The sequence below is a fragment of the Pristis pectinata genome, chromosome 4, assembly GCF_009764475.1.
Source record: "Pristis pectinata isolate sPriPec2 chromosome 4, sPriPec2.1.pri, whole genome shotgun sequence".
Lineage (NCBI taxonomy): Eukaryota > Metazoa > Chordata > Chondrichthyes > Rhinopristiformes > Pristidae > Pristis > Pristis pectinata.
The window spans coordinates 77,677,601-77,699,089 of record NC_067408.1 but is presented as its reverse complement, the minus strand read 5'-3'; the positions used below and the strand labels follow the sequence as shown (position 1 = coordinate 77,699,089).

The window sequence follows — 21,489 nt, the reverse complement described above, 5'->3', positions numbered from 1 at the left end:
CCAACAATTGCACTAAAAAGTCATCATTAAGCTTAACTGAGATCTTTAATGGGAAACTGTGTTCTGCTCGCTGATAAAACATCACAGAGAGAGATAGTTATGTACTTGTACCTCAGTGGCCTCTTATTTGTCTGTCTTAGCATTTTAATGCCCCTGAGTAGAAGTCAACTGTGGGAGGCACCTTGTGCACCATTTCAAATATCCTTTGTGTGACACAATGTCCTGTTCTGGTAACATCATGGGAAAGATTCTCCATCATGATGTCAGGATCTTCAATATGTCACAGAGACAGAGAGAGATTCTATACTGCTTCAGACAATCTCCAACCAAAATCAAAGAGAGTGATAAAAAGAGACAATTGAAAGATAAGTCTCAGTATGATGACCTGACTAAAATACAAGTTGCTCCTTTTCTGTCCACTTTGTGCCCATAATTAGTATAGTTGAACCTCTGGGATTTAGGTATAAAAAGAACACCTTGACTGATAGTGGAACAACTCCCCATATATGCTCTCCTAGAGTTTTTCTTTCCAATGATTTTAAGGGGTGGAATGGTAATAGGTTGGTCGTGTAGTGGTTAGCGAGGCGCTATTACAGTGCCAGCGACCCGGGTTAAATTCCGACCGCTTTCTGTAAGGAGTCTGTACGTTCTCCCCGTGGCTGCGTGGGTTTCCTCTGGGGGCTCCGATTCCCTCCCACATTCCAAAGGCGTACAGGTTAGGAAGTTGTGGGCATGTGACGTTGGCGCCGGAAGTGTGGCGACACTTGCGGGCTGCTCCCCAGAACACTCTACACAAAAGATGCATTTCACAGTCTGTTTCGATGTACATGTGGCTAATAAAGAAATCTTAAAGATATCTTAATTTTCCTGCCAAACTGCCATATCTTGGGGTTGAAAATTATCCCTTATGCTGCAGAAATGCAGAAAACCAGCATCACTCTACAAGGGAATCATACAGTCTTTAGTTTAGGAGCTCACAGCACTTATCAGAAATAGTAAAAATGGGAAATGTCCCACAAAAGCCACTTCAACTAAATTATAAGGAGTTTTACGATTTGTGCATTTTAGAAGGGAAACAAAGCAAGTATTTTGTGATGTAATATTTAAAAGTTAAAAAATACCAATGCAACAAAATGCATATGTTCAAAGGAAAAGTGAAATTCACCATGGAGATAATAACCTAAAAATATTACTGGAACTTAAACTGCACAAGTGTAGACTTTATTAAGCCGAAGGGCTACAAATTCCTCGTTCTAAATGTGACAACTACAAGTTGGTGTCCATTTAAATACACTGCTGTCAATAAGTAGGCAGACCATTCCACAGAATCAGCACCCTCCTGTTCTGCATGCATCATTAATCCAAGTGGCCATGGGGATTAAAGTCAAACATTATAAAGCAATTTACTTGAAAGAAAGGATAAAATGGAAAAAAAATGCATGGCCTCGCTGGTTAGTGCAAACTTGAAATTCAAACCGCCCACTGGGAGCAAACAGGTCATTTGTAATTTTGCTCAAAACACCAGAATTAGTCAACAACAAAATAGAATTAGAGAGCTTACAAATCTAAGGACAAGGTAACCCAGGGTTTTGTGTGTGGAAGCTGGCTTTAAATTTAGCTCAAGTGAATGAGATGAAGGCATCTTATCCACGATGGTTTCTGCTGAAGGTAAAACAATTTATGTGCAATATCCATGTCACAAAAATTCTCAAGAGGCATCAGCAAAATATATACAAAGATCCACAATTTCAAAAGCCATTACTGAATAAGACCTTGTTTTATTGTTTTCAGGGCAACTTAGAAACTGACAATGGTGAACACAACAAAACAGGAGCAGGAAAAGGCCACCAGGCCCTTCAAGCCTGCCCTGCCATTCAATATGATCATGGCTGATCTATGCTGGCCTCAACTCCTCTTCTGTGCCAGTTCCCCACAACCATCAATTCCTTGATCTTCCAAATATTTATCATTCTCCATCTTAAATATATCTCATGATCTGGTCTCCCTTGGACAGAGAATTCCAGAGATTCACTAACTGCCAAGAGAAGAAATTTCTCCTCAGTTTTAAATGACTGACCCCCTTATTTTTGTCACCATGTCTCCTGGTTTGTGACACTCCCACAGTGAAAACATATCAACGTCGATGTTGTCAAGCTCCCTAAGAATCTTATGTGTTTAAATAAAGTCATCCCTCATTCTTCCAAACTCCAAGGACTACAGACACAAACTGTCTCGCTTCTCTCAAACAAAAGAAAATTATGTTATGTCAACTGTTGTAAAGAACTGAGAGGGCACCAATTGCGGCTGCATGTGAAACCATTTCTGCACCTCCTTTCATTGGGTTCCATTCCAGATTCTTCCAAGAAACATAATCACTAAAGGTGGTCAAATCATGCTGAAGGGGGATTTTACCGCATCGAATTGGAACTCATCAGACAGAAGAAAAAGCTTCCAACGTTCCACTCTCACCTATTTAAAGCACCAATCAAGAAAATTGATTAATCCATTAAATAGACTCCTGAAAAGTTTGGTACCTAATTAAGAAAATCTGGTGGCAAAAGACTTCTGATACACACGTAATGGGAGAGGCCCAAAACCACACGGGAACTTATTACTTGCATTTAAAGCCAACTTCACAAAGGCCAGTGTTCAGTGCCTGAGGATAATAAGACCTCCGAACTCAACCTAATCCTTCAACCAGTGAATGACCTGAATACTTTCAATCTTCCATTCTTCATCAAGTGTACAGAAACACTTACACTTTATGCAGATTAGAAATGCAGCAAAAGAAAGCATGCGAGTCAGAATGCCAAAAGCATTTTCTGTCAGAAGCTGTTACTATGGATTTGCAAATAGTTTCCAATCCATACTGCACTGTTGTCCCAACAAAGTGCACAAACAATTTAGTGAACAAAGCTGGCAAAGCAAGTCTTTATGAAAGGCTTACTTTGCTTGATTCTGACATAGTGTCAAAAGTCCTAACAAAAATATGATCAGTATTATCACACAAGGATTATGAAGTCATTTCAATGCACAGTGTGTTTTTGTCTCACCTGTTGTAACAGCTCTTCCCAACGAGTATTGAATGTTTCCAGCTTCTCATTGATCAACTCGTCCAGGATCTCGCCATCAGTCAGTGTCTGTGCCAGCTCACGGATTTGATTTTGATTATCATCTGGGTGACGCATGACACTTTCCAGGGACTGAAAAGCAATAGATGGAAGTGATTTTGAAGTATACTTTTAATCAGGTGGGTCATGTCTCTATTTACATTGCAATCTGGTACAAGGCCACAACACATCAATAAGCTCTGATGGCATTAGACCAGTTTATCAACTTCCAATAATTTAATAAGAGCTGACATCAGGATATAAAAACTTGTATTGGCAAAACATTTCAAATGGAAAATGGGCATAATAAAGTGGCATTGCACCGTACAATTCAAGTTCTATTGATATTGAATGCCACTTCACAGCAAGACAACAGGAAATAGAAGACCTTGCAACACACACAAAATGCTGGGGGAGCTCAGCAGGTCAGGCAGCATCTACGGAAGGAAATAAACAGTCGACATTTCAGGCCGAGACCCTTCATCAGGACCGGCCAGTCCTGATGACGGGTCTCGACCTGAGACGTCGACTGTTTATTTCCCTCCATAGATGCTGCCTGGTCTGCTGAGTTCATAGAACATAGAACATTACGGCACAGTAAAGGCCCTTCGGCCCACAACGTTGTGCCAACATTTTATCCTGATTATGTTATCTGTATATATTATGTTCCTCCAATATTTTGTGTGTGTTGCTCCAGATTCCAGCATCTGCAGAATCTCTTGTGTCTCCCAGAAGACCTTGCATGCTAACCTATCCACACAAACAGATAATACTTTTGCAATTTGGAAAATTATCCATTACCCATCTCTAGGTAGACCTCATGTACCTGATCATGTCAGAGTAAATTCAGTGAACTTGTCAAATCTACCTGCCTGTGTATAAAAACTTCTGGCTCTGAGCTTTGAAAAGTAAGTGCACAATTTTATATTTTGTTGGCTACAAATGATTATTTTTGGCTCATTTTTAATACATAAATGTTTTAGCAATCATGCAAGGTTTAACTGCTGATTACCAGCCACCTTAGGCCATGAATAATTAATGAAACAGCACATTTAAATTCAAAATCACATTGTGTTTCGTTGCTTGCACCAGCTATCTTCAAAGGTATGAATGTATGCAGCGATCATAGTATGCTTGTCAATGTATTACTTTTGACATTAAAAAGAAACTGCTGTGATTGATATTTCAAGAGCAGTAAAGGTACAAATTTTCTAAATTACTGCCTCAAAGACACACATCTTAATAACCGAAAAAATGTGTACAGATGCTCCAGAAGGAATCTTTGAAATTCATTTCCACCCCTTCCTCTACCACTTGTATTAGCCGGTCAAAATAATTACCGTTACTTTTGGGAGAGATTTTCTCGGGTGTTGAACAGCAATTGTGGAAGATGCAAGGGAGGTTACACTGCTTCATGCAGAAGAGGGAGGCATTGGGAGACTTGACTAACTTCTCAACTGAACTCAACAGCCCCCAAGATATTTCCACAACTGAGGCATCGGTCCCATTGTTTGCTATCCTCGGAGTACGCAACATCTTCAGGCTATTTAATACATAATCTTCTATTACGGTTCATAATTGGTGGTGTGTACAGTTATTCTGATGTAAACTGAGGTCAATGTAGTTTACTTGTTTTATCAGGGTGGTCTGGAGTTCAGATGCGAGTTGATGGGAGTAAGTGAAAGTGTCAACTCTGCTGTTGCCACTGACGCTGCCTGACTTAAATATTTCCAGAATGTTTTGCTTTTATTATCGTTGAGTGAGCAATACAGTTTAGAAGAGGAGGTACTGAGATGCACATACTCTTCCAAAAGCTGGTGTACTGAGAATTGGAAATAGTGGCATTATATAGCTCCTAGAGAAGTTCGAGCTATATTAACGTAAGGGGGGACTATTGCGATGGGGAGGAAGTGAGGGAAGGAGAAAGGATGGGAGGGGAGGGGGGGGAAGAGGAGGGTGGAGGGAGAAAGAGTGCAAAGGCGTGGGAGAGAGAGAGAGAGAGAGAGGGAGGAATGGTGGGGGGGTGTACGAGAGGGAGAGAGCGCACGGGAGAGTGAAAGAGGGGGCAGTGTTAGCTGAATAAAGTTCATTAGCTCTGTTTCTCTTTCCACAGATGCTGCCTGACATGTTGAATATCTTTAATATTTTATGTTTATATTTCCGATTACCAGCACCTGAACGTTTTTTTGCTTTTCATTCATTTTTATGCAGTTTTTTTTAAACACAATGAGAGTCTAATTATTTAAATACTAAATTTAATATGTCTCTGTTTTAGGAACTTCAAGCTGATGAGATTTAGAATTCATTTTTTGAATAAGCAAATGCCTACATTTAAAACAAAGTAATTTGTCAACATAGTGTGGAAAAAAACTGTTTTTTAATATTTTACCATTCAAATAAAAACATCAATATTACTTAAACTGAATGAACTGCAAACCATTGTAAGTTTCAACAATTTAATATGAATATAAATGTCGCATCTGAAGACTGCATACATTTTTAGGTTATTTTTCAATGAATGCTTAGAGAGAGGTTTCATGCAAGTCTGCAGACCCAATTACTTACATCAAGTGCCTCAGAAATCTCTTCAGCACCTCCCTGAAGGTTTTCTGTTTCTTTGAGTTTAAGCTCCAGTTCATCAAGCCATAGATTTTCTGCCTCCAGATAAGACAGTAATTCACACCAGCATGACCACACCTCCTGAGGATCAATGTAGGCAATCCAAGATTGGAAGTAAATAGAAAATTAAACATCATACACAACAATCAACAACATGTGGGGATCTCTTATTCAATTGGGAAATGCCTTCCAAAGGTATGCAAAATGGCCCATAGGAAAATCAGCAATCAAATATGTTAATAAAAACAGTTGCACTTTAAACCTTCAGAGTAGGTCAAGTCTCCACTCTTCAATACACTGAAAAACAAAGGGACTTGCCATCATAGTGATAATACAGGGGTTTGCATGTTATTTAAAATAACACCAAGCTTGTAACAACCCAAATCTAGAACTTCAGGAGGAGTTTTAATTTACCATAACTAGCTAACGAACACAACTGCTTTCAGTTTCCTCCCTTTCCCCCATATGCACAAATTAATGACAATAAAAAACCCTCTAGGTATAGGGCATATTACAATATATGACAAAGACATCCTTGCGACTATTTACTACAGGTAATAATACAGTGCCAAATATTTTCATTAACTTTGAAATAGCCCCCAAGGTGGCAGAAATTTGTCAGTAAAGTTCCTTTAAAATATACAAGGAGTTTCCCCAACAAGATGTACCAACAGTGCTTTCTTTCATGTTATTTCATATATGTAATCAATAACTATCTGAGCAGAATTAGTTCACAGTATTTTTAGTGGCTTAGTCAAACAAAAAAGCCTGCTGAAATCCAATGAACAGACCTCAAGCGTCTTGCACTTTCTATTCAGCCTGCTGCAGAGCCGTTGGTAATTGCCCGTCAGCATGTCCAGCTCAGACTTCAAAGCTTCATGGGCTGCAGGTGGAGCTTTTGTTATGAAATTGTTAACCGCATCACTTAGGAGTTTCACCTTCATCTCCTTCTGCGTAACTTCTTCCTTGGCTCGCTGTGAAATGAAGAGCAGAATACGACAAAAATGAGAGCTTCTCGTCAAAAAACTGCAATCACATTCATGCCAAAGATACCTCCTTTCTCAAAACCTGTCCTACAATAAAATACTGGAGAAGAAACATGACCATTTAGAAGCTTGTTCCTGATCTATTGGAAAATAGTCAGTTGCGGGGCTTTATTACCTTTGTGAAATCTGACTAATCTGTTATTAGAGACTGCATAAGTAGATGTTTCAAAAGTCTCTCAGTGCGCTAATAAAAGTTTTGAACAATCAATCTAATACTTCTGAAAGCCTCCAATTTTATCCTCAGAGATAGTGGTTGTAAATCATGACCAGGAGTCACTTGCCTGGCCAGAGAGAGAACAACAAAAAGCTGCCCGTACCCCATTTAATGGGAACTACTCAATACTTCTCAACAAGAACCAGAGTCCCTAAAGTTGAGATTTGGATAAAATGAGGGAAGAGCTACTTCTAGTTTAATCTCCATGCTTTGCCCCCCACAGTCAATTCAGTTCCAGATTTACAATAATGGAATTGCATGAAATGCAAGTTTGGGAAAGAACTAGAAATTGATTTCACACCTAAGGTCTACCAGCATCGGGAATCTTCAGAATGATAATCTTATACAGCAGCTATGTTCAGTTAGTTCCGAAGAATTATAACACTTGTGTCGGGAATGATCTTTCTTAACTGGACAATTAAGAGTCTCAATTCAATAGGTACATGTAATTTATCTTTAAATACTGGAGACGAGCAATGTTTTTTAAGCTTGCCAGGAAAGACTGGTCATTTATACATGAACACACCCAACTCAAAAGTAAGAAGACCAGTTTCTGTCGAGGATCCTGAAATGGATTTGCAAATCAAAAACAGTGTAGATGCTGAAAATCTAAAATAAAAGGCGAGAATGCTGGAAACACAAAGCAGGTCAGGCAGCATCTGCAGAGTGAGAAAAACAAAGTTAACACTTCAAGTCAATGAAGTCTTAGACTTGAAATGTTAACTGTTGCACTTTATACAGATGCTCCCTGACTTCCTGAGTTTCTCTCCAGCATTCTCTGTTTTGATGAAGGGCATTTGAACATGGTGTGAAATAAGCTTAGAGAAACCATTTGATCTGACTTGTCCTACATTTTCTCAGGAAGTATTATTTAAAAATTAGCTTCAACTCAGTTAAAATAAGTGGGTTAATGATTTAAAATCACTGTCTCACCAGTCAAACAGGAAGATACTTGCAACATTTTTTCTCCAGGTATTCCCCAAGGACAGCAGGTAAAATGTTTAAATTTTATTTCTATTGAAGAAAAACTTCTCAGGAATTAAAATATTTGTCAAACAGTGTTTGGAGCTAACAGAAGACTGAGGTCAAGACAAGCACTTCATGAACATCAAGAGTGCTCCCCAAATCAATCATAAAATAATTCAGAAATTTTCCAACAATCTTTACAGAACAGAACTGTACAACTCACATGCATGTTTTAGCATAGTTTCTTTTTAAAACAATAAGACTTTTGTAGAGGAGAAACAGAATCCAGAGTGCCATGGAATTATAATGAAGTTCTAGTTGCTCATCATGCTGTTACTAAGCAACATCAGTTGCTGCTCTTTAGTTATCAAAGTGCTATTTGTTTTTGGTCACTGATGAGTTTTTTTTAAATAATAAAACAGTTTCTTCAGAATTAAGAAGTCATCCCACGAGGAGATTCCACTGAAATGTACAGATGGGTTGCCTGGATAATAATATCTTTGCATCTCAATAACTGGTAGCTTCATCTGAGCAACGACAAGCAGCAATTCTTCATTATTCTCTCCATTATACATACGTTGGGTGCTTATGAGAAAGCACTTCGTTATATTGGCAGCACTTAACTTGTGTCGGTTGTGAACATTGTACAGAATTATCGCCAAAACACCCCTGTCTCTTGAAAGTCAAAAGTGGTGGCTTTTACAGTAATGATTTTGCAATGTATAAGCTTTTGCAGCTGTTGGGGGGTGCAGCTGGTAATGGTGCCGGTCGAGTCATACAGCACAGAAATGGGCCCTTTGGCCCACACTGACCTTTATACCCACCTACACCAATCCCATTTGCTGTCATTAGGTCTATATCCTTAAATGCCTTGCCCATTTAATTCCGTGTCTAAATATCTCTTAAACGTAATGATTGTATCTGATTCCACCACCTCCTCTGGCAACACGTTCCAAACATCAAGTATTCTCTTTGTGTAAAAAAAAGTATCCCTCAGATCCCCTTCAAAACTCCTTCCTCTCATCTTAAATCTATGCCTTCGTTTTTGATACCCCTCTCATGAGGAAAAGTTTCTACACTATCTCTGCCTCTTATTATTTCATATATCCTCTGTCAGATCACTTCTCAACCTTATTTGCTCCAGAGAAAAAAATTCCAACTGATCCAATCCCTCCTTATATCTGAAGTCCTCCACTCCAGGCAACATCCTGGGCAATCTCTTCTGCATTCTCTCCAGCACAACCACATCCTTCCTGTCGTGCGGTGACCAGAACAGCCTGCAATACTCCAAGCATGGTCCAACCAGTGTGTCGTAAAGATGTAACATAACATCCAAATTTTTATATTCTATGCCCTGACCTCTGAGAACAAGCATGCCAAAAGCCTTTTTCACCATCTTATCTACCTGTATTTGCCTTCTTGAGGGAACAACGGACTTGAACCATAAGGTTTCTCTGTTCATCATAGAATCCTATAGTTAAACAGCACAGCAACAGGCCCTTCCATGCCTACCAAGTTGTCCACCTAAGCTCATCCCATTTGCCTGTGTTTGGCCCTTATTCTTCTTTTCCTTTCCTGTTCATGTACCTGTCTAATGTCTTTTAAACATTATAGTTGTACCCACCTCTACAGCTTCCTCTGGCAGCTCGTTCAACATGTCCACCATCCTCTGCATGAAAAAGTTGCCCCTCAGATCTCTTTTAAATCTTTCCCTCTCACCTTAAATCTATGCCCTTAGTTTCAGACTCTCCTACCCTAGATAAAAGACTGTAACCATTTACCCTGTCTGTGGCCTCATGATTTTATACGGTCACCCCTCAACCTCCTACACTCCAGAGGAAAAAGGTCCCAGCCTATCCAGCCTTTCATAACTCAAGCCCTCCAGTCCTGGCAACATTCTCATGAATGTTTTCTTTCCCCTTTCCAACTGAATGACATCTTTCCTGCAGGTGGGTTACCAGAACTGCACACAATACTCTTAAGTGTGGTCTTACCAGCAACTTGTACAGTTGTAACATAACATCCCAACTTCTATACTCAATGACTTGACCAATACAGGCATGCATGCTAAACACCTGCTTCACCACCCTGTGTATCTGTATCTCCATTTTCAGAGAACTATGTGCCTGTACCCCTTGGTCCCTGTTCAACAACACCCACCAGGACCCTACCATTTACTGTGCAAGTCCTCCCCTGGTTTAACTTACCAAATTGCAGCACCTCACACTTGTCCAAGTTAAATTCCACCTTTCATTCCTTGGGCCAATTCCCCAGTTGACTGAGATCCGTTGTAATTTTAGATAGCCTTATTCAATGATAGAATTTTGGTGTCATTCACCAGGTTACTAACTGTACCAGCTACATTCTCATCCAAATTTTTAATATAGATGACATACAACATTGGCCCCAGCACTAAGTCCTGCTGCTCACCACTGGGTCACAGGCCTCTAATCTGAAAAACAACCCACCACCACCACCACCACCCTCTGACTTCTTCCACTAAGTCAATTTTACATCCAATTGGCTGGCTCACCCCGGATCCCATGCGATCTCATCTTCCGGACTAGCCTACCATGCGGGACCTTGTTAAAGGCCTTGCTAAAGTCCACTTGAACAACAACCACCGCCCTGCCTTTGCCAATCCTCCTCATCATCTCTTCAAAAAAAATTCAATCAAATTTGTGAGACACGATTTCACACAGACAAATCTACAGTATGCTGACTATCGCAAATCAGTCCTCGCCTTTCTAAATGGTGGTAGATCCTAACCCTCAGAATCCCCTCCACTAACTTTCTTACCACTGTTGTTAGGCTCCCCAGCCTGTAGTTCCCCGGCTTCTCCTTGCAACCCTTTTTAAATAAAAGCAAAACATTAGCCATCCTAGGGTCTTCTGGTACCTCATCCATGGCTAAAGATGATGCAAATATCTCTTCCGAGGCCCCTGCAATTTCTTCCCACGCTTCCCATAATATCCTAGGATACACTTGTTCAGGCCCCAGAAATTTATCCATCCAGCACCTCCTCTTTTGTAATGTGGATATGTTCCAAGACACCACTATTTATTTCCCTGAACTCATTAGCTTCCGTGACCTTTTCCACGGTAAATACAGATGAGAAATATTCATTTAAGAGCTCGCCCATCTCCTGTGACTGCACACATAGAAAACTACATTGATCCTTAAGAGGATCGATTCTCTCCTTGTTACCCTTTTGCAATTAATATACTTGAAGAATCCCTTGTGATTCTTCTTTATCTGCAAGACCTCTCTCTTGTCCTCTTTTTGCCCTCCTGATTTCCCTCTGAAGTGTAATCCGACATCTCTTTCATTCCTTAAGGGATTCACTGAATCCAAGCAGCCCACGTCTGTCATACACCTCTTTCCCTTTCCTAACCTGAGCTTCAATATGCCTCATCAACCAGGGTTCCCTAATCCTGCCAGTCTTGCCCTTCACTCAAACAGGTACATGCTGTCTATGAACGCTCCCTATCTCACTTTTAAAAGCTTCTCACTTGCCAGAGGTCCCTTTACCTGCATACAGCCAGCCTCTCCCAATCAACTTTTGCAAGTTCCTGTCTAATGCCATCATAATTAACCTTTTCCCAATTCAGGATTATAACTTTTTGACCACTCCAATCTTTTTGCATAGCTATTTTAAAACAAATAGAATTATGATCACTGGTCCTAAAGTGCTCCCCCACTGACACTGCAATCATTTGCCCTGCCTCATCCCCCAAAAGAAGGTCCAATGTTGCCCTCTCTCTGGTAGGGTCATCTGTACATTGTTTGAGAAAACTTTCCTGAATGTACTTAACAAATTCTGCCCCATCCAAGCCATTTGCACTGTGGCAGACCCATTCAATGTGAAGGAAGTTGAAATCACCTGCTAATGCAACCCTTTTATTCTTGCAGCTATCTGGATTCTTTCTTCATATTTACTCCTCTAATTCCCGTGGAATATTGGGTGGCTGATAATACAATCTTACTCAAGTGATCATCTCCTTCCTGTTTCCAAGTTCTACCCATAAAGCCTCCCTGGATGATTCCCCAAGAATACCCTCCCCAAGTCCTGCCAGGATGTTCTCCCAAATCAAAAACGCAACTCCCCCTCCTCTCTTCCCTCCACCTCTATCATGTCGGTAGCATCTGTACCCCAGAACATTGACCTGCCAGTCCTGCCCCTTCCTCAACCATGTTGCAGTTACAACAACAATATCCCGGTCCCATGTTCCAATCCATGCCCTGTGTTCCTCTGCATTACCAGTCAGGCTTCTCGCATTAAGATAAGTGCAATTTGTCTACCATAACTTCCTCGCCCCATGTCTAGCCCTGCCTATCTTCTTTACTGAACTTGCTTGCTCTAACATTTATATTACCCTGAACTTTCCCATCTGCCACACTACTGCTTTGGGTCCCACCCCACTGCCAGACTCATTTAAATCCCTCCATTTCGGGTGCAACCCATCCCTCTTGGATGGTCCCACGTGCCCTAGAAGAGAGCCCATTGATCCGTATACTCAAAGCCCTCCCTCCTGCACCAGCTCCTTAACCACACATTTAACTGTACCATCTCACTATTTCTTGCCTCGCTTGTTCATGACACAGGGAGTAATCCTGAGATAACAATCCTTGAGGTCCTGTTTCTTTAGCTTACTACTCAGCTCCCAAAATACACTTTGCAGGACCTCATCCCTCTTCCTGCCAACGTCATTGGTACCAACATAAACTGCAACCTCCAGCTGCCGAGCCTCCCCTTTCAGAATATCCTGTGCCAGCTCAGAGACATCCTTGATCCTGGCACATCAGCCTGGAGTTCTGCTCGTAACTACAGAAACTCCTGTCTGTGCCTCTGACGAATGAGTCCCCGATCACTTTTTCTCGCCTTGAATTTGCCCTGCCCTGCTTTACAGCACAGCCAGTCATGGCGTCACTGATCAGACTGCTGCTGCTATTCTCCCCTGAGAGACGATCCTCCCACAACAGTATCCAAACTGGTATAGTTGTTTGAGAGGGCCACAGGAGACTCCTGCACTACCTGCCTGCCTTTCCTGGGGGTGAACCATCAACCCAATAGATCCTTTGGTGTGACCACCTCCCTGAAACTACGATCTATGATGCTCTCTGGCTCCTGTACCCTCCTCAGTGAGTCCAACAGCCCCTCCAACTGATCCACGTAGTTTGAGAGGAGCTGCAGCCAGACAGACTTCTGGCAAATGTAGTCATCAGGGATACCAGACTGCTCCCTGATCTTCCACATCTGACAGGAGCAGCATACCACTCCCCTTCAACAAACCAGCGGACTTAGGGACAAAGGAGAACAAACCTTACCTTGCCCTTACTTTGTTGCTGCTTGCCCTCCTCACTGAAGCCTGGTACTTACCAAAGCCCACACTTTGCCCTCTGCAGCAGCACTTCAAACCTCAACACAGCCCTTCTCAAAATGCCTGCTCTGCTCAATCTTGCCTCTCTTTTATTCGCTGCTCAACTTCAACAAGACAAACAGCTCCTCACCTGATACACATTTTTTAAATGCTCTCTTTCCTGAGCGCCCAACCATTTACTGTGTACGTCCTACCCCTATTTGACTTCCTAAAATGCATCACCTCACACTTGTCAGGATTAAATTCCATCTGCCGACATCTGCCCAACTTTCCAACTAATCTATATCTTTGGTAGCCTTTGATAACTTTCCTCACTCTCCACATGACCACCAACTTGCGTCTCATTTGCACACTTAGGAATCATACCTCTTACACTCACATCCAAGTTGTTAATATATATCAAGGTCTACAGGGGTCCCAGCACTGATCCCTGTGATACACCACTTGTCACAGATTTTCAATCAGAAAAGCATCCTTCCACCACCACCCTCCACCTCCTATCACCAAGGCAATTTTCATTCTAGTTCGCCAACTTGCTTTGGATCCCTGGTGCCTTAAACTTCTGGACCAGCCTACCATGTGGCACCTAGTCAAATGCCTTTCTTAAAAGTCCATTTAGTCAATGTCTACTGCCCTGCCTTCATCAATCTTCTGATACCTCCTCAAAAAGCTCAACCAAATTAGTGAGACAGGATTTCCCCCCAAAAAAAACTATGTTGAATATCCCTGATCAGCTCCTCTCATTCTAAATATATGTAACTCGTTTACCTGAGAACTTCCTCCAATAGTTTCCGTCCCACTGACATAAACTTGTAGTTACTGGCTTATCCTTGCTGCCCTTCTTAACAACATTAGCTATTCTCTTGTCTCCTGGCACCTCACCTGTGGCTAACAAAGATGCAATAATGTCTGTCAGAGCTTCAGATATCTCCAACCTTGCTTCCCACAGCAACCTGGGATAGATTCTCATTCATCTCCAGGGATTTATCAGCTCTAATGCATCCCATGACAACTAATACTTATTAACTGATACTATTAACCTTCTTAATAGTGTCCAGTTCCAGATTATCCATGTACCCCCTCCATGAACCCAACATCTTCTACATCCTTCTTCTTGTTGAATGCAGATGACAAGTATTCATGTATTCATTGAGGACTTTGCTCACGTCACCTGGCTTCACACACAGATTACCCCTTTGGTCCCGAATGGGACCCACTCTTTCCTTGGCTAAGCTCTTGCTCCTCATATACATGCAGAATGTCTTGGGATTCTCCATAATCTTACTTGCCAAAGATATTTCATGTCCCCTTTTTGCCCTCTTAATTTCCTTATTTAAGTATTCTCCCTCAAGTCCAGTTGATAAATATAGGATGCTGCCATATGCTTGTATTTTTTTTCCAATCAAACTTTCAATAACTTTCATCATTTACATTTCTTAAATTTTGTCGTCTATGCCTTTCACCCTTACTAGTACATGTTAGTCCTGAACTCTCACAAGCTCTCTTTCAAACCACTTGTCAGCTATCGTTTTATCCCCAGTATTCCCTGTGGTATAATAAATGAAGAATCATGGCTAAGTATACGGGCATAACAGAGGACAACCTTGGTGCGTCAGATAAAGCATGCATTTCAATGCTTTTCTTAAGAAAACTTCATTAAAAGTATAATGAAATTCTAAATTAAGCTGCCAATTTGCAACCCTTCAAGTCACAACAGAGCAGTTCAAATACAATAAAATATTAAAATAAAATGTGGAATGCAAAACAATCATGTCATAAAATGACAATCATGGAAAAGTACCGGAAGAAAAGATTACAGAGAAACAGCTTGATTTATGATTCCTAAGTGTTTTGTTTTCAGGGGCATCATAAAAAACATGAAATGTATTTGAATGGGTATGTTCCCTTCAAATTACTTCGAAATCTAACAAAATGCTAAGACTCTCTAAGAAGTTAACACTGAAAATGCATCAGAGCAAAGATTTGTCATAAATTGATTTCCCCTCTAAACACCTACGTGACAAATAAATAAAGAAAAACATTGAATTGGGTTTGTAGCAGGTGCAGATTAGAATTCCTGAAGGGACGACAAACAATGAAGACAACTGCAAGCCACAAAAAAATGTTAATACTGCTGTTTCATCTCAGTACTTTTCCAATATAGTTGTGTGAATATAGCTCAATTGATAATATGCTTGCAAATTTCATGGTTGCAAGTTCAGGTAAGGCCCCAAGGTATAAAAGCTGCTTATAGTACACCCACAAAGATTATTGCTGTTAGCAGGATTACCAATATAATCTCCCCAGCATAAGGAAAATTAATCTCACCAAGAACATGCAAGGATAACTTTGTGACAGTATATGTTTAAACTTTGTACTGGTTTTTGCAGGCAAATCTATCAAATAACAACTCAGAAATGTAGGAAGCCAGAAAAGCTGATGTTCTTGGGCATGCGTGCGATACCACAGACTGCTAAAACATAAAATGTAAGATGCAAACAAAAACTTGCTAGCTCACCTTGAGTTCTTCTACAGCCTTCTTGAGCTCCTCGGGGGTTTTATATTCAAAGTCTCTTTCCAAATACTCCTCCTCAGCTTGTGCTATCCATTCCTGCATTTCCGACAGGTCCTTCCTGAGACTCATGGTCTTATCCAATCCACCCTTTAAAGCACTCTTTTTGGCATATGCCTATTTTATGAAGGTTGAAGAAAAGTCTGGTTTTACCATTTCCACCTCACAAGATTAGAAGAAATTATGAGACAATATGATGAATTGCTGCCCTTCCTTTTCAAGTTTCAAAGGACATCTGGGAATTGAATAAACCTTCTCTGGAGCCATTTATTGACCCATGTCACAGCACTCTGGAACCATATGTGTGTGGTGAGTGACACATTGTTCAACATCTCTACAAGCAGGCCAATGAACAGTGGAAAAAAATAATCAGGGATGAAAAGGTGCTCATTTTCAGGAGATAAGTGAGGATTCATGCTACTTAGGATTGAATAAGGTTATCAAATATGGCACAACTCTGAGAAGTGGATTTGGCTGGAGAGGAATCACTTTCAGCACTCAAACAAATAATAATGTGATCCAAGTAAATTGCAACACCTTCTGCTCTTTTCTCTGATGGTACATCTATTCTTCAGGATGTAATTGGAGTTGGCATTAGAATATTATTGTCACTTGTACTGAGGTTACAGTGAAAAACTTGTCTTGCATACCACTCATATAGATCAATTCATTACACTTTACATTGAACTAGTACAAGGTAAAGCAATACAGAATGCAGAGTAAAGTGTCACAGCTACAGAGAAAGTGCAATGAAAGTAGACAATAAGGTGCAAGGGCATAACGAGGTAAATTGTGAGGTCAAGAGTCCATCTTAGCGTACTAGGGAAGCGCTCAATAGTCTTATAACAGCGGAATAGAAGCTCTCTTCGAGCCTGCTGGTCCGTGCTTTCGGGCTTTTGTACCTTCTGCATGACGGGAGAGGGGAGAAGAGAGAATGTCCCGGGTGGGTGGGGTCTTTGAATCTGCTGGCTGCTTTCCTGAGGCAGCGAGAAGTATAGACCAAGCCCATGGAGGGGAGACTGGTTTCCGTGATGTGCTGAGCTGTGTCCACAACTCTCTGCAGTTTCTTGCGGTCACGGGGAGAGCAGTTGCCATACCAAGCCATGATGCAGCCAGATAAGATGCTTCCTATGGTGCATCGATAAAAGTTGGTGAGAGTCAAAGGGAACATGCCAAATTTCTTTAGCCTCCTAAGGAAATCAATGTGCTGGTGAGCTTTCTTGGCTGTGGTGTCTATATTGTTGGACCAGGATAGGCTCTTGGTGATGCTTTCAACCCTCCCGACCTCATCACCATTGATGTAGACAGGTGCATGTGCACCACACCCCCTTCCTGAAGTCAATCACCAGTTCTTTTGTTTTGCAGACATTGAGGGAAAGGTTGTTGTCAAGACACCATGTCACTAAGCTCTCTATCTTCTTCCTGTACTCCGACTCATCATTAATTGAGATACGGCCCACTATGGTGGTATCATCGGCAAACTTGTAGGTGGAGTTAGAGCAGAGTTTGGCCACATAATCTATAGAGTAGAGGGCTGAGGATGCAGCCTTGTGGGGCACCAGTGTTGAGAATAATCATGCCAGAGGTGTTGCTGCCTATCCTCACAGATTGCAGTCTGTTGGTCAGAAAGTCAAGGGTCCTATTGCAAAGGGAGGTGTTGAGTCCCAGGTCTCGGAGTTTGAGGATGAGTTTGCTTGGAATTACAGTATTGAAGGCAGAGCCGTAGTCAATAAACAATAGTTTAATGTAGGTGTCTTTACTGTCTAGATGCTCCAGAGATGAGGGTAGGGCCAGGGAGATGGCGTCCGCCGTAGACCTGTTTCAGTGTATGGCAAATTGCAGTGGGTCGAGGTCGTCTGAGAGGCTGCAGTTAATGCGTGCCGTGACCAGCCTCTCAAAGCACATCATGACAGTGGATGTGAGAGCCACTGGGCGGTAGTCATTAAAGCACATTATCTTGTTTTTCTTAGGCACCGGGATGATAGTGGTCTTCTTAAAGCAGGTGGGAACCTCAGATTGAAGCAGGGAGAGATTAAAATGACTGCAAATGCCCGCATCAGCTGATCAGCACAGGATCTGAGGATACAACTAGGGACAACCTATCCAGGCCAGAGCTTTCCATGGGTTCACTCTCCAAAAGACTGATCTTACATCCTCAACAATGACCATGGGCTGAGTTGCATTGGGGGCTGTCGGGGTGGGTGATCACATACCAATCCCCTTCTGTTCAAAACGTGCATAGAATGCATTCAGCTTATCGGGAAGGGACGTGCTGTTGTCGGTGATGCTGCCCGACTGCGCTTTGTAGTCCGTTATAGCACGTGAGCCCTGCCACAACTGACAGCTAGTCTGGGACTTGATCTTGGACTGATACAAGTGAAGAAAGCTCTGTGTGCCGCGGCGGGACAAATGAGCTTCAGCAGATTAAGGAGAGGGTACAAGCTGTTCCTCGGGGTGACTCATCTCTCTGCATCAGTGATAATGTAAAAGCTTCCATTGGAATGCCTTTCTGCCTTTGATGTACATTTTCCAGGTGTATCTGCATCAGCATTTTTCCCAGCTCTGAGGACAGATGCAACTGATGCAAATCAGCCAATAAAATATAATAGCCTTACAAAATATTCCCCAAAAACCTTTTGCTGCATTTTGCTTATTCTAACAGTATTTATGGTGTCTCCTAACAGCAAAATAAAATTCAAAAGATAATGAAAAGCTTATTATTTACATCACTGGATGTTTCAGCAGATAGAACAACTCACAGGGTTGGTGATCAAGAAGAAAAAAGATTGTCATTATTGGTGGAAAAATTTTGACAATTTCCAGACACTTTATTCCCAACAAGGTATTGTTGTTTTGTATAATTAGGTAGAAATTGGAGAATTACCAACATGCAAAATAGCAAACATCGTTTGTTTCTGACATGATTAAATGTCTTCCAGTTACACAATAACATTTATGGCACTGTTAAACACATCATCTGGTGCAATTTCTCGGTACTCTTGGAATGATGTCTGCAGTTTCTCTCAGACCTTCACAAGATTTAGGAGGGTCCCAGGGATGAGGGACCTCTATTATTTGGATCATCTAGGGAAGCAGGAATTGTTCTGAGAGCAGAGAAGGTCAAGACGTAATTTCATACCTGCATTCAAAATCAAGAAGAGTCATCCAGAGTGATAAATTAAAACCACTCCCATTGGCAAGTGTTGATATATTAGAGGATGTTGACTTACATGGTTGGGTAAAGAACCAGGGTGGTTGGGGGATGGAGGGAACAGGATGAATAAGTGACATGAGCAAAAACACTTCCTTCATGCAATTAGCTGGTTTATGTAGAACTTCTTGTCTGAAAGAGTGTTGGAAGCAGGTATAATCAATGCTTCGAAAAGGAATTGGACAGATGGTTGAGGGAGAAAACAATTTGCAAGGCTTTGAGGAAAAGGCAATGGAACAGGACTGACTGGATGATTTTTAAAGAGAACTGGATTATACTAAAACAAATGGAGTTGTAAATAGAGTAAAGGTTATGAAAAATACAGGGGGTCTTGATCAGCCAGGTTTGTGGGCTGAGGATTGGCAAATAGCTTTCAATCCATATAAATGTGAAGTAGTGCATTTTGGGAGATCAAACCAGGGTAGAGCTTGTACAGTGAACGGTAGGGCCCTGGCGAGTATTATGGAACAGAGGAACCTAGAAATGCAAGCGCATAGTTCGCTGAAAGCAGCATCACAGATAGATAGGGTGGTGAAGAAGGCATTTAGCATGCTGGCCTCCATCAGTCAGGGCAGTGAGTGTCAGAGTTGGGAAGTTATGAAGCAGTTGTACGAGATATTGGTGAGGCAGCACTTGGAGTATTGTGTGCAGTTTTGATCACCCTCTTATAGGAAAGATGTTATTAAACTAGAAAGAGTGCAGAAAAGATCTACCAGGATGTTGCCTGGACTTGGGGGCCTGAGTTACAAGGAGATGTTGCATAGACTGGGACTTTATTCCCTGGAAGATAGAAGATTGAGGGGTGACGTAACAGAGGTATATAAGATCACGAGGGGCATAAACAGAGTGAAAGTACATTGTCTTTTTCCCAGCAAGGGGGTGCGAAAAAGAAGAGGGCATAGGTTAAAGATCAGAGGGACATCAGGGGCAGCTTCTTCACACAAAGGGTGGAGTGTATTTTGAATGAGCTGCCAGAAATAGTGGCTGAGGCGAGCACATTAGCAACACTTAAAAGCCATCTGGATAAATACATAGATGGGGGGACTTAAAGGGTTATGGGCCAAACGTGGGCAGATGGGACTAACTCGCCAGACAACACAGTCAGCATGGACGAATTGGGCTGAAGGGCCTGTTTACATGCTCTATGACTCTATAACCGATAATAGGCTCAATGGGCTGAAGAGCTTCTTTCCATCCCATGACAAGTCAATTATTTTGATAATCTAGGCAGACTTGTGCTCTTGAGGAAAAAAAAAGGAAGATAAAGAGGGTTAAACAATATTCTTCATAAAACTGCACAGGTAGGCAGATATTTCTCTTTATGGGAAAAGGAAAAAGAAACATGAAATCAATCTTCATAGAAGCAGTGTCAGATGATGAAATTACTGTTGGTAACACCAACATGAGCCCACGGTATCTCTCTGTTGACCGCATATAAAAAGTGCATTAGATGTGCATCAAACACCTGACTGCCGAAAATTTTTTTAAAAAATCACAAATCCAGTGATAAATTATCTGTCTGAATGCCTCTTCATATTTTCTTTTCACCATACAAGATTATATTATTCAGAATTCTGGACTGTATGTAGGGCAGATAAACATTCAAAATTGTTTTCGTGTTCAAACTTAAATCTTTTTCTACATTTTATTCTTATTTCTGAAAATCTCAAAGTTTTATTTGAAATCTGAACACATAAGCATGATGATTTATTTTGCCTACAAGGCAATGAAACAATGCTTCAAAAATGATTGCCTTTTGATGTATTTGAGCTGTTCCTGTGCAATAAACTAAACTGTTGGCAAAATGCGCTCATATAAATGTTATTACTTGGAATACATAATTCCTCACTAGTGAATTTACACGATTAAATAAACCAATTGGAAAGAGCACTGCTATTTATCACTTTCTGGCCATTAACAATTGTAAAAACAATCTGAATCTATCCCCTTGATAAGAAACTATATATTGAATGTCATGCCTTTGAGGAAACTCTGCTTGACATTTTAAAGCATAGACATCAAATCAAACCAGTGTTGACTTGACAAGTTATGATTTTATTTTGCCACCAGGAGAATATGATTTTTTGGTTTGTTGATTTTTTTTTGCCCCATCATCTCCCCAAAGTGAGTTTTTGTTCCGTGGCTCATCTGTCTGTCAGGAGTGGAAATGGACAACAACAGGACACATCCTTCCCTGAGGACATTAGTGTACCTGATACATTTTTGAAACAACCTGTAGCTTCATAGTCAACATTGCTGTCAACACTTTTCCATCCACATTTATTTAACTGAATTTACATTTTCATGCTTGCCATGGTGGTTTTACTTTAATCTCTCCAGACTTTTGATGTAGAGTCTGGATTACTTATC

General features: G+C 41.1%; 1 protein-coding gene across 3 annotated transcripts in view; it reads right to left on the bottom strand.

The window, feature by feature from the left end:
* dmd (dystrophin) overlaps positions 1–21,489 on the bottom strand; it is a 1,415,828-nt gene that overhangs the window by 793,866 nt on the left and 600,473 nt on the right. For all 3 annotated transcript variants that reach the window (XM_052015085.1, XM_052015086.1, XM_052015087.1), the window contains exons 26-29: positions 15,855–16,025; positions 6,521–6,703; positions 5,676–5,810; positions 3,054–3,203 (exon numbers count right to left, since the gene is read on the bottom strand). In XM_052015085.1, coding sequence (XP_051871045.1) covers positions 3,054–3,203; positions 5,676–5,810; positions 6,521–6,703; positions 15,855–16,025 — 639 coding nt within the window. The remainder of the gene's footprint in view (positions 1–3,053; positions 3,204–5,675; positions 5,811–6,520; positions 6,704–15,854; positions 16,026–21,489) is intronic.